Source organism: Melanostigma gelatinosum (assembly GCF_949748355.1).
Source record: "Melanostigma gelatinosum genome assembly, chromosome: 3".
NCBI lineage: Eukaryota > Metazoa > Chordata > Actinopteri > Perciformes > Zoarcidae > Melanostigma > Melanostigma gelatinosum.
In genome coordinates, this window is record NC_136636.1 from 30,774,574 (window position 1) to 30,789,853 (window position 15,280).

A 15,280-nucleotide genomic window follows, 5' to 3' on the forward strand; every position below is an offset into this window, starting at 1 on the left:
CTGCTTCACCACCACACTCCATCCCGTCGGCTCCTCTGATGCCAACCTCCTGTCTCTTCCACTCAGGACCAAGCACCGGACATGGACAGAGCCTTCTCCATAGCTGCACCCTCCCTCTGGAACTCTCTCCCCAAACACATTCGAGACTGCACTGACCTTTCCACATTCAAATCACAAATCAAAACCCACTGAATCAGAACTGCTTTTAATGTGTGACCGATATTATGTACTTTTAAATTGTAGTGTATAGCTTTCTTTTATATGATTTTAATGTAAAGTGTCTTTGAGAATTATGAAAAGCGCTCAATAAATGAAATGTATTATTATTATTGAACTGAAAAGTAAATAATTTCCAATGCGGTTTTCATGCACTTAGTTTGAATTTAGACCCACATAACCATATAAATGACTGTAGGAGGTAATAGGAAAGCTGTAAGCGTTACCTGTTTTTTTCTACTGTTATATACTGCTGCTTTGTGTAGTACACTGGAAAGTTTGAAGGGGATTGGGGAATAGGACAGAAGGAGTTATGTGACACACAACACACAAACCGATCCCTAGTTACAGCAGTGTGATGTGTCATTTTAATCAACATCCCATATTTTCTGCTACTAATCTCATTTTCAGGTTGTTGCAACAGGTTGTGAACACTAATTCACTGTAAACAAGTTTTCATTTACTACAGTTTTTTACTTTAGTTTCTCGTAAATGTTGAAAGATGCAGCTGATTGAGTTTTTTCATTCATAACTGCAAAATTAAAAATAATGTAAGAGGAACCTAAATTGATTCAGTAAGGTGCTGTTTGTTCAATTTGATAAAGCACCATAAAAACTGTTTTTTGCATCGCGTTGCTTTGTTGCATCAGTTTTGAATTATTGATTGTATTTAAACAGTACATTGTTATTTTCTATAATATATAATTAATGCAATAGAAAATAAATCACTTTCTGAACTGTTTTCAAAGGCTAATTATTCAGATTAACTCCTAAACATATATAAAATGATTTATGTGGCACTCCAAACTCTTTGCAGACTGTTGATTCCTGATAGTCTTTTTCTATCATCTCTCATTTTGTCTATTGTCTTTTCTCTTCTTGACTCCAACCATCAACAGACAATGCCAATAAGCTGCTGCTGTCTATGTTTGCACTTGAGATGTTCATGAAGATGTATGCTCTCGGCCTGCCCTCTTACTTCATGTCCCTCTTCAATCGCTTTGACTGCTTTGTGGTGTCCACCGGCATTATGGAGCTCATCCTTGTCCACATGGGCGTCATGTCAGTCATGGGCATTTCTGTGCTGCGCTGCATACGCCTGCTCCGCCTGCTCAAAGTCACCAGGTGAGACAGCGATCAGCTGGTATGTGTAATGTGTATGTAGTTGTGTATGAAGTCTTCATCAGGAATATCTGATGGCAAAACATGTTTACCAACCCTGCTAATATCTCATTGCGCCTTACAATTTTGTCTTTCGCCCTTGAATGATCGATCATGATCTTGTTATTTGAGGTATTATGCTGCGTTCACACCGGTCGCGTTGATTTTTTGACGCACTGCAAAATCGCGTCCAACGCGCCGCGCCGCCAGTCGTGTTCACACCAAACGCCGCAAAATCGCGTAGCGCCGGAGAGGGGCCGTGGTTTATCGACTGGAAGCCGTTCACCTGGCCGCCATTTATTTCCGCTTTCAACCGTGAAAGGACAATTGCTGCTTTGTACGTGTTGTGGAAGTCCCTCAAACGTCGGAATGCCAAACGCCGTCATATCTGGTTCATAATATTGTTCAGAGGAGCTCCGTGGATTGTATCGAGCTGTATTCACTGTCTAGCAAGCCACCGGTCGCTGTTTACTACAGCTGTAGGAACACAAAATAAACTGATTTGGCTGTGATTCAACGGCAATAAACCGACAAAAAGGGACTCCGAAATAACTACGTAATGATGGTGATTTGTACTTGTCTTCTCCGACAAAAAGGGACTCCGAAATAACTACGTAATGATGCCGATTTGTACTTGTCTTCTCCGACAAAAAGGGACTCCGAAATAACTACGTAATGATACCGATTTGTAGGCTACTTGTCTTCTCAATTGAGCTCTGATGGATCGGTGCTAGGCTATGCTAACATCGTAGCAGCTCCACCAGCACTCAACAACGTCATGTAGACGTAAATACGGCAGCGTCTATTCATTGTTTCATGTTTCATGTATACACATAGTTTGGTCCGGTCTCTGTTGATATAAGGTATCGTAGAGCTCTGGGTGAACACAGACGGCTACAGGATTTATTTCCTGATTCAACAACGGCAGGAAGTCAGTGATGACGGGGGGAGCAACTCAACGCTGATAGGCTATCGCGCCACAGCGTCACGTGATTATTTCGCAGAAGTTGAAAAATTTCAACTCGCGCGTTGGCGATTTTGCGGCGTACAACGCAAAAACGCGTCCAACGCAAAAAACGCGTCCGCCGCGCCATCGCAAAATCGCGGCGCGCCAGTCTCATCGCGTTTGTGCATAGACTTTGTATGTAATCTCGACCGATGCAATTATTCAATTGATGTTGTGTGCCCTAGATACTGGACATCGCTCAGTAATCTGGTGGCTTCTCTCTTGAACTCGGTGCGTTCCATCGCCTGCTTGCTGCTGCTCCTCTTCCTCTTCATTGTCATATTCTCCCTGCTGGGTATGCAGGTGTTTGGAGGGAAGTTCAACTTCCCCAACCAACCCAAACCCCGCAGCACCTTTGACAGCTTTCCTCAGGCCCTCATCACTGTCTTTCAGGTACAATCAAAACCACTAAACATAAAATGTTGAAAAATATATATATATTTTTCAAAAACGAAGTTATTATATTTTGAAATATCTCACAATTACTTTGTACTCTTTATTATTGTTAAATGATATACGTTTCAGATCCTGACTGGTGAGGACTGGAATGCTGTCATGTACGATGGTATCATGGCTCATGGAGGACCCAGCATGCCTGGTATCCTAGTCAGCATCTACTTCATCATCCTCTTTGCCTGTGGAAATTGTATCCTTATCAAGTGTTTGTGTCTGTTCTGTGTGTGTGCCTTGAACCAACACTGAACTCCAACCATGACAACCACAATTTCAGTTCAATTACTGTAATAATCTTTGACTCCCCCCTCATTCAGTCATCCTTCTAAATGTCTTCCTGGCCATTGCTGTTGATAACTTGGCAGAGGCTGAGTCTCTGACTTTGGCACAAAAAGAGAAAGCAGAGGAGAAAATACGCAAGAAAGCTCTCAGGTAAGTCTTCCCAAATGTTCAAAATAAAACATTGTAGCTCATCAAAACCCTAACCCCTGATTTTTCAGATAGATGGAGCATGAGAAAAAGAGAGGGTGGTCTTTTCTCACACTTTGGGGGACACAGCAGGGATTGATATTTATGTTGAATAGCCATGATAATGTGTATTTTGTATTATATGCAAGCTTTAATTGGGAGAGTTAAAGCACTGTGGGTAGATATAATTGAAGTCTTTACCATTCCAACCATGAGGAGTCGCTACAGTCAGCACTGAAGAATCATACTTCGACTTTGTCAAAAGTCTTTATGTCCTACCTTATACTAAAAACATTTGACTCATTAGTCACTGTTAAGGATCCTTCATAAGAGCAAATCTTTGAAGATTCCCAACTCGGAAAACACTGGATGACTAAATTCACTGAATTTGAGTGAAAATGAATCACTTATTATTAGTGCTGGGCAACGATTAAAATATTTAATCGTGATTAATCGCATGAAGTTTTTGCGATTAATCGCGATTAATCGCATTGTTATGGCAAAGTTCAAGAATGAATTGAAAAGTAGTGTATTGCTCACTTTTATTTTAAAAGTACTGCTATATGAACAAAAGTGCAATAACATTTGGTTCATGAGATGCAGGTAGCATGTTTCATACTTAATGTGAATATAATTCATACTTTGTTGGCATCTTATTCTGAAAACCGGATGTTGGTCTGAAGAAACCGGATGTTGTCTCACGTTAATGTTTCCGCTAACTTTCAAAGTCCTTCGCTCGCTCCCGATCTGTGCGTTTAAATGCGTTTACGGTGAATGTCAGCGTAGAGGTGCACTAACATGTGAGTGTCTGCTGAGTTGACCACGGAGATCTGAGTGTCTGCTGACTTTACCGCAGCGATGTCCAGTAGTCTCCAGGGAGAGCAGCGGAAGTCGCCTTTTCTCTACGGCAACCCTGAAGGGACATCATATCTCCAATACAAAACGATAAACATGAGACAGTCTGTTACAATAATAATAAACTGACTATAGGATGTTTGCTGGCTTTTATCCCACTGTCATCCTCTTGTTGTTATGTCTATGTATTGTCTCTTGTCTTTCAATTAAAAAAATTTAAAAATAAATCAAATTATAATCATACATTTTAAAAAATGTGTTAATGCGCGATAAAATAATTGTCGGCGTTAATTAATTAATGCATTGACGCAAAATTATCGCGTTAACTTGCCCAGCACTACTTATTATATATTTTACATATATATATATATGTATTTTGGGTGCAATAATGTATTGTTAGGAGCCAGTTGAGTCCCACGGGGACATTAGGTTGACATTGGCCCCTCCACTCTGTCCGTGTATAAGGAAACAGTAGGAGGCCTTGGGTCAAAGCACCCACGAGCCACAGACCAATCAGCCCAGCTCTAGATCTGTGTTTGCTTACACAGAAAAGTTGTCAGATTTAATTGACTTAACTTGCATTGCAGGGCTACTTGCGTGTTCAACCTGCAGGTTCATTCAGTCTGGCATGGGATGACTTCAACCCTGTAGTAAATCATTTCTATTAAGCACACTCTTATCCATACTTCCTACAAGGACGATATACAATATGGTTTACAATTACAATATGTAACATATAATTGTGAACATAATGATTCAAGTTGTACAATTATTAAGTTTTCTTTCATCCCACAAGCTAACAACCAGTTGAATCAAACACTGTTCATTTAAAGGGCCAACATGCCTGACAAGGCGTCAGAGGAGAAAGCAAATCTGGCAAAGAAGCTAGCTGAGCAAAGGGCCAAGGGTGTGGAGGGCATCCCTACAACTGCCAAGGTGAGGCATCCAAGAGCATACATCAACAATGTAAATTAAACAATATCATATCCTTTCTTAACTTTCAATTCTTTTATTTTCAAACCTGCAGCTCAAAATCGACGAGTTTGAGTCCAATGTTAATGAGATCAAGGACCCTTTCCCTCCAGCAGACTTTCCTGGTAAATCTAAATGCCTCCATACTGTAATTAATCATACAATTGAGTGAGAGAGGTTTCTGCTAATACCTCACTCTTTCTGTTGGGTAGGTGATGATGAGGAAGAGGACCCTGAGATCCCAGAAAGCCCTAGACCTCGTCCAATGGCAGATCTGCAGTTGAAGGAGGAAGCGGTGCCGATGCCAGAAGCCAGCTCGTTTTTTATCTTCGGACCTCAGAACAAGTAAGATTCTGGTGGTTGTTGAGGTGGATAATAAATAAAACTAGAAAATGCATTTCCTGCTGAAAATGCATTGGAATGCTGAAATTTGAAATTAATTGCAAAAACATTGCTGAAAATAGATATCCAATTTTTAAAAAATTGCAAAAAGCTTAATAATTCAAAACGTTTAAAGATTCCAACTATGAAAAGTCATATCACCCCTATCCTGAAAGAGCTGAACATTTTGATGTTCTAATGGTTTCTGTGGCTTAAAAAATTTCATCAGTGGTGATATTTGTAGTAGTAGAAGTTGTAGTAGAAGTATTATTCGTAGAAGTATTCGTAGCATTAGAATAAGTACTAGTAGTAGCAGTAGTGATATTTGTAGTTGTAGTAGAAGTATTATTAGTCGTAGAAGTATTAGTAATTTGAAGAAGTTGTAGAAGACATAGTATCAGCAGTCATAGTAATAGCTGTAGTATTGGTCGTAGTATTTGATATAACAGTAGCAGTAGTAGAAGTAGTAGTAGTAGTAGTAATAGTAATGGCAGTAGAAGAAGTAGCAGTAGTAGTACTAGTAGGCATCGTACCAATAGCTGTAGTAGTATTACTACTTTTAGTAGCATGAATAGCAGTAGTAGTAGCAGTTGTCGTATATGTAATAGTAGTAGTGGTAGTAATAGCAGTCGTGGTTGTAATAATATAGATGGTAGCAGTAATAGCAGGAGCAGTAGTAGTAATAGTAGTAACAGCAAACATTGTAGTAGAAGTAGTAGTAGTAGTAGCAGTAGTAGTGATACTATATTAGCAGCAGCAGTAGTAGTTGTCGCAGTATTAGTAAGAGCATTAATAAGAGCCAAATTTTGAGCTTGTTTAAATACAGTTGATCCATGGGGCTTTTATTTTGAAAGGGTGGTGCTGGGTTGGGGGAGAGAGGGGGGGAGGAGACATAATCATCATGTTTGACACATAAACAGAGGTTATTAAATGACAGGCTTCATCACAAGCATTTCAATTAGAATTCACTCTTTGAGGCTTTTATTTTGAAATGGGGTGTGTGGGGGGGGGGGGGTCCTCTAAAAGTCTCTAAGACCTGAATGACTGTATGAGAGAGAGAGAGAGAGAGAGAGAGAGAGAGAGAGGGGCTCTGATATCTCTGGCAAACTTTCTCATTTGGAGATTGTCCGATGTTTTATCTTTTACAGTTTACATGACTGTTGTCCTGCTCTGCCATGTCTTTCCTCGTCTCTCCCTCTTGTGTCGCGGTGTGTGTAAATGTCACTCGAATCAGGAAACTTAGCAGAATACTCATGTCTGATTGGCCAAGATGCAACACGTAACAGCTGCAACAAATCATGTGTGTGTGGCTTTTATTTTAAAATGGGGTGTGTGTGTGGGGGGGGGGGGGGGGTGGAGGAGGGGGGAAAGACCTCTAAAGATCCCTAAGACCTGAATGACTGTATGAGAGACACAGAGAGAGAGAGAGAGAGAGAGAGAGAGAGAGGAGTGTATGTGCGCGTGTGTCTGTGTGTTTATCAACATCACTAATTGGCTCAATCGCAAACACCTGTGTGCCTGAAGCCATTTCATGGAGATAAAACAGGGAAACACCTCTCAAACAAATCATCAAAACTCCCATAACCGTAGCTCCTATTGCTCCGATATTAATAATTGAGGGGAAGGATGAGTTGAAGAACAGATCCTGTAAAAATTGTGTCTGTAGTGTAAAAAATGTGGCTTAACTGGCGATCTAGAAATAGGGTACCGTGTTCTGTGGAAGATGTTTTTGAAGCAAAATATAACATTGGTCTCTATGGAGCAGAAAGTTGGTTTTCCTCTCAATTAACGGCTTCCGTGTCAAATGTGGAAATCTGTGGGATTCCACAGTAATTTTTCTACGACAAGGACAATATTAGCTACTTCTACATCCAGAAATGATGCATGAAGAGTGAAGATTGTGGACACAGTGGCAAAATACAAATGTTTTTTTCACAAGAATCTCAAGCTGCTCTTCACTCTAGCGGTGACATCACGCACTCTAAGCTGCGCAATACATACCCATTATAAAGTCAGAAAAGGGCTGAAAAATCATAAAAGTTAAATTGCTGCAGTTCAAAAAGTTTAAAAGATATCAAAAAGCTGTTGGCAATAGTTGAGGGTTTTCTCAACATTTGAAAGTTGAAATGGTGTCTGTAGCTGAAAGTATGAGGAAGTTGAAGGATTTGAAAGTTGAAGAATATTTTATACTTTTCTTTATACCTCCTAGCCAGGTGACCTGATGAGTTTCAAATTTGGTAAGGATAGCCTTAAAACATTGATGATGCATCATCATGAATATTGTGAGTTTTTGTCGCATGGTGTTGCCATGGCAACGCATCGTTCACCATGAAAAAGGAAGCTGATGGTTTAGTATGTTGGGATGCTCAAAATGTCATGAAACTTTGTACATGTGTCGTAGGTCATAGGAAGACATAGTGTATATGTTTTTGTTGGCTTGGCCGTTTTAAATTGCCTCTATAGCGCCCCCTACAATATTTCAAAAGGGCAGCCCCAGCGCTACATTCCAACTACATGTATGAAAGTTGGTAGCCAGATGTATCCTGTGGAGGCTTACAAATAAGTCTCTTGGAACCATGCTCTAAACCTGACCGGAAGTCGGCCATTTTGATTTATGTGTCATTTTTCCATCGATTTTGGCCTATTTCTAGTCGCTATACTTTAACGAACTCCTCCTAGGGACTTCATCAGATCCACTTTACATTTTGTCAGTACCATGTCAAGACCGTTGTGATTAAAAGTTATCAAAAGCTTTACGTTTGACTGAATCGTTTAGCCGTAGCGGGCGGCTACTTTACGTGATTCCCCATGAAAAAATCTGATGTAACTCAGTTGGACTTGTTCCAAACGGTCCCAAACTTCACATGCTTGATAACACTCATGGCCTGAGGATGTATACAAGCTTATTTTCACTAGTACTCACAGCGCCACCTGCTGGCGAAAGGAAATCTGCGTTTTCTGACAAACAGCATCCAATTTATGTGACTTTTACACTATGTGGTTTACACTTCATACAGCGCAACATGATGCACACGTTCTGTAGCGCCAGGCAGAGGATACAGGAAGCATCAGACTATTTGCAAAGCATAATTTCCAGCATGAGGCGGTCCACGCAGGATTAAAAACGTCACACTCGCGGTATATTTGTGTCTTTATTACGCAAACAAAAAAAAAGTTTTAAAAGCAAAAAAAAGTTTTAAAAGCAAATATATAAACTGAGAATAATTTATTTGTTAGTTTTGCTGATGAAACTAGAATTTTTGGTTAAAAAAAATAAAAGCTTTGGTTTTGAATCCAAAAGCTTTGAAACCAAAAGTTTTGAAGCCAAAAGCTTTGGAACCAAAAGTTTTGAAACCAAAGCTTTGAATCCAAAAGCTTTGGAACCAAACGTTTTGAAGCCAAAAGCTGAGTTGGGTGTAGTGGGCGGGGCATACGCTTCTGAATGTGCCAGGAGTTTCTATTGGTCGGTTTGACTTTGCTCTCTGTATCTGCTTCCACTGTAAACACTGCCTATGTCCCAATCCAGCAACTGCATCCTTCGGGGGAACCAGCCTTCGCGGTCCACGTCGGCCGTGTCCTTTGAGGACCACGAAGGCTGGACCGAGCGGTCTCCGAAATGAGACGGCCTATGCTACAGAGGATTTCCTGTTTGCGTCACCAGCCCCCCCCCCCCAATCCCCTTGCTGCTCCCGTGCCTAGAATGCCTGCTCAGGATTATACTGTGTATATACAAATAAACTGTCAAGGTTTTAGTTTTAATCTGTTTTTCAATCATATATTCAATAATTCATTATTTTTGTTAATGTAGTTTTTCTAAATTAACAATCAGTTAATTATTCAATCAGTTGATATGTTAACTCATTTCCAATGATTTATAGTTCTTATAAATAAAATGTATTTATCAATAACTGTTTTATTTCATTCACACATATATATTTATTTCTCTCTCAATCTTTCTAGTAGAGAAAAGAGCCTGGATACTTGCAATCCTAAGGCAGAGGACAGTTAACAAAAACAGCAGCAAAACAAATATCAGCAAACATGTTTATTAACTTGCAGTAACACTTATTTCATATTTTTTCTATAAGTTGTTGCTTTTTTTGCTTGCAAGGCAATCACCCAGGGGAGGGTGACTGCCAAAATTGTCCAAATCACATTGAGAAAATGATTGACAAATTTTACACAGCAGAATATACACATTCATAAAGAAATTCTTTACATGGATGTCTTATTTCAATTTAAATAAAATAAAGAAAAAGGTGACAGTCACAACTGTCATCTGTGTGACAGCAACACATCAGAAGTGTATTGTCCTCTCTACTGGTTGTCCTATTAGTAAAGGCTTTATATAGGAGTAGAGCTAATGTAACTGTAACCTTAAGTATAGGATGGTCAAATGGCGATATTACAAATGGACTAATGTCTTAATTCAAAGCTACGGTTGCTGAATGTTTGTCCCTGGTGAAGAGGCCGTCATTCTTCCCCCTCAGCTTGATGAACTGAGCCGTTTGCTCCTGGCTCCCTAAAACAAAACAAAATGCAGAGTTAGTTTTATTTCACACCACAAAACAAAGGGTGCAAAATACTCAAATTCAGTTTATCCTTGTAATTAATCTCGTTTGTAACGTTACCGGACTTAAAGTGATATTCCAGGTTCACAACCTGAGCTCCTGTTGGTCCGTTTAAGGACATAATATGAAGTATAAATGATCTGTAAAATCGTCACAATCTCAGTAAGATATGATTCAACCTCTGAAGTTTCAAAGTGAAGGCAAAACAAGTTACTTTACAAGGCTTAACTATGGACGGATACAGGCAGACGAGCCACCGCTAACGTTAGTTAGCTTGCCAGCTAACGTCAGCTAGCTTGTCAGCTACAAATGTCACGTAACTTAACCAATTATTTTAACAAACGTGATGTTATAGCTCCCGATAAGGGAGTAACGTCAGCCCACTGTGGGCCCACTGTGGGCCCACTGTGGGCTAACGTTACGTGCACTTTGCCTGAGACATGGCTATGTTAGCTTGTCTGCTAACGTTAGCTAGCTTGTCAGCTAATGCTAGCTGACTGAGAAAGCAGAGCTTCATGTCAACACAGCAGCCCTCCATGTCGTTCCTTAAAAAAAGAGACACTAACAACATGAAAACAAAGTGAAGTGCTGCTACATATAAAATAATTTTGACAAAAGAGAGCAGTATAACGTCAACTTACCTCCATGTCACTGTAACCTCCCGTCTGTGTTTAGATGAAGCAGATACCGACAGACAAGTCAAACCGACCAATAGAAACTCCTGATACATTCAGCAGCGTATGCCCCGCCCACTACATCCAATTCAGCTTTTGGCTTTCCAAAACTTTTGGTTTCAAAGCTTTTGGATTCAAAACCAAAGCTTTTATTTTTTAACCAAAAATTCTAGTTTCATAAGCAAAACTAACAAATAAATTGTTCTCAGTTTATATATTTGCTTTTAAAACTTTTTTTTGCTTTTAAAACTTTTTTTGTTTGTTTGCATAATAAAGACACAAATATACCTTCATAGAATTCCACCTTTGAGATGTGGACCGATTCTGTCAACAGCAACAAGCTATCTGTGCTGTTTTGGCAGAAAACAGAAAGAAGTGGCATCTGATGCCAAAAGATTCTGATGTAGCAAATTTAGAGACTGTTCGAGAGATACTTGACCCGATAAGTGACCTGACTGATGCGCTAAGTGGAGAAAAGGTACCCACACTGTCCTCTGTGCTGCCTCTGAAATGGAAGTTATTTTCCTGTCTGGAGAAGAGGGATGCAGAACGCGTCATTGCAGGTGACATGAAAGACCAAATAAAATCAGACTTTGCCTCAAGATATGAAGACACAAAGCTGAACATTGTCCTTAATACAGCAACATATCTGGATCCTAGGTTCAAGGACACTTTTGTTGCAATGGAGGAAGAAGTGAAGGAACATCTTTTGCAAAAATGTCATGAAGCCTCAGTACAGCCAGTGGAGCAGGTCCAAACAGGAGAGCAGCATCAGCAGCAAGAGGAAGGTCAAGGAGGGACAAACAAAAGGAAAACTGATCTAAAAAGTCTGCTGTCAACCATCAAATCTGAAAAGAAGGGGTCAGAAGAGGCTAGTGACCCCTTGCAACCAGCTGACCAACTGATAAGTGAATTCCTGCAGGACAAACACATGAAAGAAATAAGTGCCACTGAAGATGCTTTGACCTGGTGGAAGATCCACTCAGCCACTCTGCCAAATCGTGCTTGTTTTGCCAGACAGTACTTCTGGACAGTCCATTCCTGTCACAAGCTGTGCATCAGAAAGAGTGTTTAGCACATCAGGCATTCTCTGCAGTCCTCGGCGTTCCAGGCTGAGTGAAGAGCATGTTGACAGGCAAAGAACCTTCAACTGGCAAAAGAACTGTCCAGAAAATGAGACAATGCACATTATCGTCAGAAAGGTTACATTTTCCATGTGCATGACTACTGTCAGCAAGTCCAACTTCTTTTTTTATTTTTTTAGAACATGTTCAGTAGCTAACTAGTCCATCACAAAATACATTTCAGTTCATTTACTGTGTTAGTGTTGCTGTTGGTGTGTAAATAGTTTGACAAGTGTGTAAATAGTTGTAATAAGTGCATAAACAAGTGCAATAGTTGCAAGTTGCAACAAGTGTGAATATTCACAATTCTGCCAGACACACAGACTAGCGTAAGCAGGATTCTATAATGACAGCGGTCCAAACACTGAACTTATTGAAAGGGTTTGTGGGCACACCATGAGAAAAAGACTTCTCTGATCTAAATATGTGCAAACTAAGATGTTTGGAGAGCACAAATTGGATAAAAAAGGTTTCCAAATCCCGCTTGTACGTGGAGTTGAATTAATAGTAAATTTTATTGTTTTTGTTTGTTTTGGAGCCAGGCCGTAATGTAAAGTAATTTCATGAAATGTGAAGTTTGCTTAATAAAATCAAACTGCACCCAGACTAAGTTATATGATAGATTATTCTCCATTTGCTCACCCTTTGGCTCAAACTTATGTCTTTACGAAAATATGTTTTTTTTCCACATGGAACTATACATTCTCCTATTTCTCCTCGACTCTTCCAGCTCTGAGTCACTCAGCAGTGATTGTCAGAGCTGCCTGCACAAACAAACGACCTGCATTTACTTTGACAGTCTGTTGTGTGACTAACACTGAAGCGTGTTCACACACATTCAGTTTGTTGTCGATTTTTACAGGGTGACAGTTATGATTGTATTTGGAGGTAGACTCAAAACATTCAAGGCTTAAGACCTGGCAACATGACCTGGCTACGCCAATGGTCAACACAGGAAATATCGTTTAACTCGTGCACGCAGTGTATGATGGTCACAGAAATGCATGACCAGAGTCCTGCTAGTTCCCTCGAAGTGCGTGAATATGCGAGGGCCCGATCGATGCTGCGTGCAGCTTTAATTTAACTTAATTGTTCCTGATGAAGTTTTTGAAATGTATCCTTGCCTGCTGGAGGAATTTCACAAGTTCTTTCTATTTCAGGTTCCGGAAGCTCTGCCATCGTATTATCAATGCAACTACTTTCACCAACATCATCCTCCTCTTCATCCTACTGTCATCTATTTCTTTAGCTGCTGAGGATCCCATCGACCCCATGTCCTTCAGGAACCAGGTGACAAGTGCATGTCTGTCCCACTGTAATTGAAATGTTTAAATTGCATTGCCATTGAACAATTACAATTTCCATTCACATTGCCAGCAGTAAGTATAGATATGATATTGTTATTGATATAACAAATGTGACATTTTTAGGTGTTGGCCTCTGCTGATATAGTCTTCACTTCCGTGTTCACAGCGGAAATTGTGCTCAAGGTAATTACATGTACTGAAGTTAATGTTGTTGATACAGATGGGTGACAAATGAACAAAAATAACCAAAGAGGTGTGGAGAAACAATGAATCATGACGCTTCATTACAGGTCATGAAGGTTCACTGAATGATTATGAAAATGATGTTAAACATATGCTATGGACTTCACAGTCACTTGATCTCAACCAAAATTAACTAAACGTACTCCTTTGGAAGAATGGTGTTCATCACTCCAATAAAGTTCCAGACTCTAAGGGTAGAGACGCTTGCTTTTTGACCATGTGTTTGCGTCAGGTATGCGTCACCTTAACTGCTGACTACGTACACAACCATATGGACGCAGGATAGGCACACAAACACGTAGTTAGCAGCACTACATGTTGCGGTTTCCTTTCATTTGTCACTCACATGTATATTATTATGTAATGAAATCTTGATTCACCAACCATAGAAATCCTTGTATTACAAATTACTGAAGAATATAACAGGCCTTACCAAATTTGCATCCAAAGTCACTGTACTAGAGGAACACAGAAGGTGTGAGGCTAAAGGAGATGAGTGAGAGTCAGGGTGGGAGCCACCATGACACCCATCTTCAGATGGATTTGATTGGTACTAAATTATTTTAACAATGTCATCCATATTTTTCAGATAGACATATATTCCAACTGAGAACGAGCAGATTGTAACTGATTGTCACAGCTGCAGAGCTGGCGCTACTTCTGTTCTCTTGCAAGCAGTGTGTCATGACTTTTCTTTCACATAGATGAAGCATTTATGGATGAATCAAGCCACATATGACCAGGTAGAATCAGTGAATATCTGTTTCATGTTTACCAATTCAAGTTATTGTTTGACATTTATTAATTCAATTTCAATAAATGAATGCACCATCAAGCAATTAAGAGTTGAAGAGGCACCATGAAAGATTTATAGCAATTTCATATTCATTTGAATTGATTTACCTCAGTCTCTTCGGACGCCTCGTATTTTCCATCTCTGGTAATATTTAGTTCGGCTTTCTCCCCTATTTAATATTTATAAGCTATATGTAGCACTACGGTTGTGGTGTTCATAATGGATAACAAGTATTCTTTTTCAGATGACAACATATGGTGCAATTCTTCACGAAGGGTCTTTCTGTCGGAACTCTTTCAACATCTTGGATCTTCTGGTGGTCAGTGTATCTCTCCTCTCAATGGGCATGGAGTAAGTGGAGACTGACCTCTCTCTCATGCAAAGAGCTCAATCTTTGTCTTGTTGCCATATGCCATGACCACGCCAGTCGAATAAACATCACTGTATTGCCGGAGAGTGAACATCCAGTAAATACAGTGTGCCTTGGTTTGTGTCCTCTAGATCCAGTGCCATCTCTGTGGTGAAGATTCTCCGGGTGTTAAGGGTACTCCGACCCCTGAGGGCCATCAACAGAGCAAAGGGACTCAAGGTATGAGTTGTCTATTGATAAAGTTGCAGTTTTGAATGGCCTAATTTTGAATTAATACTGGCCTGACGTATCATTTGTATCATCTCTGTCTTTGTAGCATGTCGTCCAGTGTGTGTTTGTTGCTGTCAAGACCATTGGAAATATTGTACTGGTAACCATGCTACTGGACTTCATGTTTGCCTGCATTGGGGTCCAACTTTTCAAAGTGAGAAGACAAAGAAATATGATGGAAAATTGTTGTTTAGCACTGTATTTGTATAAAGACACTTTTTTTGTCTTCCCAGGGCAAGTTCTATGCCTGCACAGATCCTGACAAAATGACTGAGGAAACATGCAAGTAAGCACTTTAATGTGTTATTAGAAGAGTGATGCTGCGTAATACTTCTCTGTGCTTCAGTTTTTAATATTTGGAATGTTCTGTATAAAAACTGTTCAAAGGAAAACACAATTCAAAGTGCTTTTAA

General features: G+C 39.9%; 1 protein-coding gene across 4 annotated transcripts in view; it reads left to right on the top strand.

Moving 5' to 3' along the window:
- LOC306775199 (dihydropyridine-sensitive L-type skeletal muscle calcium channel subunit alpha-1-like) overlaps positions 1–15,280 on the top strand; it is a 115,686-nt gene that overhangs the window by 40,390 nt on the left and 60,016 nt on the right. For 3 of the 4 annotated variants that reach the window (XM_079265502.1, XM_079265505.1, XM_079265503.1), the window contains exons 11-23: positions 1,116–1,341; positions 2,569–2,776; positions 2,909–3,029; positions 3,154–3,268; positions 4,993–5,095; positions 5,187–5,256; positions 5,344–5,476; positions 13,042–13,171; positions 13,312–13,371; positions 14,472–14,578; positions 14,729–14,816; positions 14,914–15,021; positions 15,101–15,153. In XM_079265502.1, the coding sequence (XP_079121628.1) occupies positions 1,116–1,341; positions 2,569–2,776; positions 2,909–3,029; positions 3,154–3,268; positions 4,993–5,095; positions 5,187–5,256; positions 5,344–5,476; positions 13,042–13,171; positions 13,312–13,371; positions 14,472–14,578; positions 14,729–14,816; positions 14,914–15,021; positions 15,101–15,153 (1,522 nt within the window). The remainder of the gene's footprint in view (positions 1–1,115; positions 1,342–2,568; positions 2,777–2,908; positions 3,030–3,153; positions 3,269–4,992; positions 5,096–5,186; positions 5,257–5,343; positions 5,477–13,041; positions 13,172–13,311; positions 13,372–14,471; positions 14,579–14,728; positions 14,817–14,913; positions 15,022–15,100; positions 15,154–15,280) is intronic. The other variant, XM_079265504.1, reaches the window with a different exon arrangement.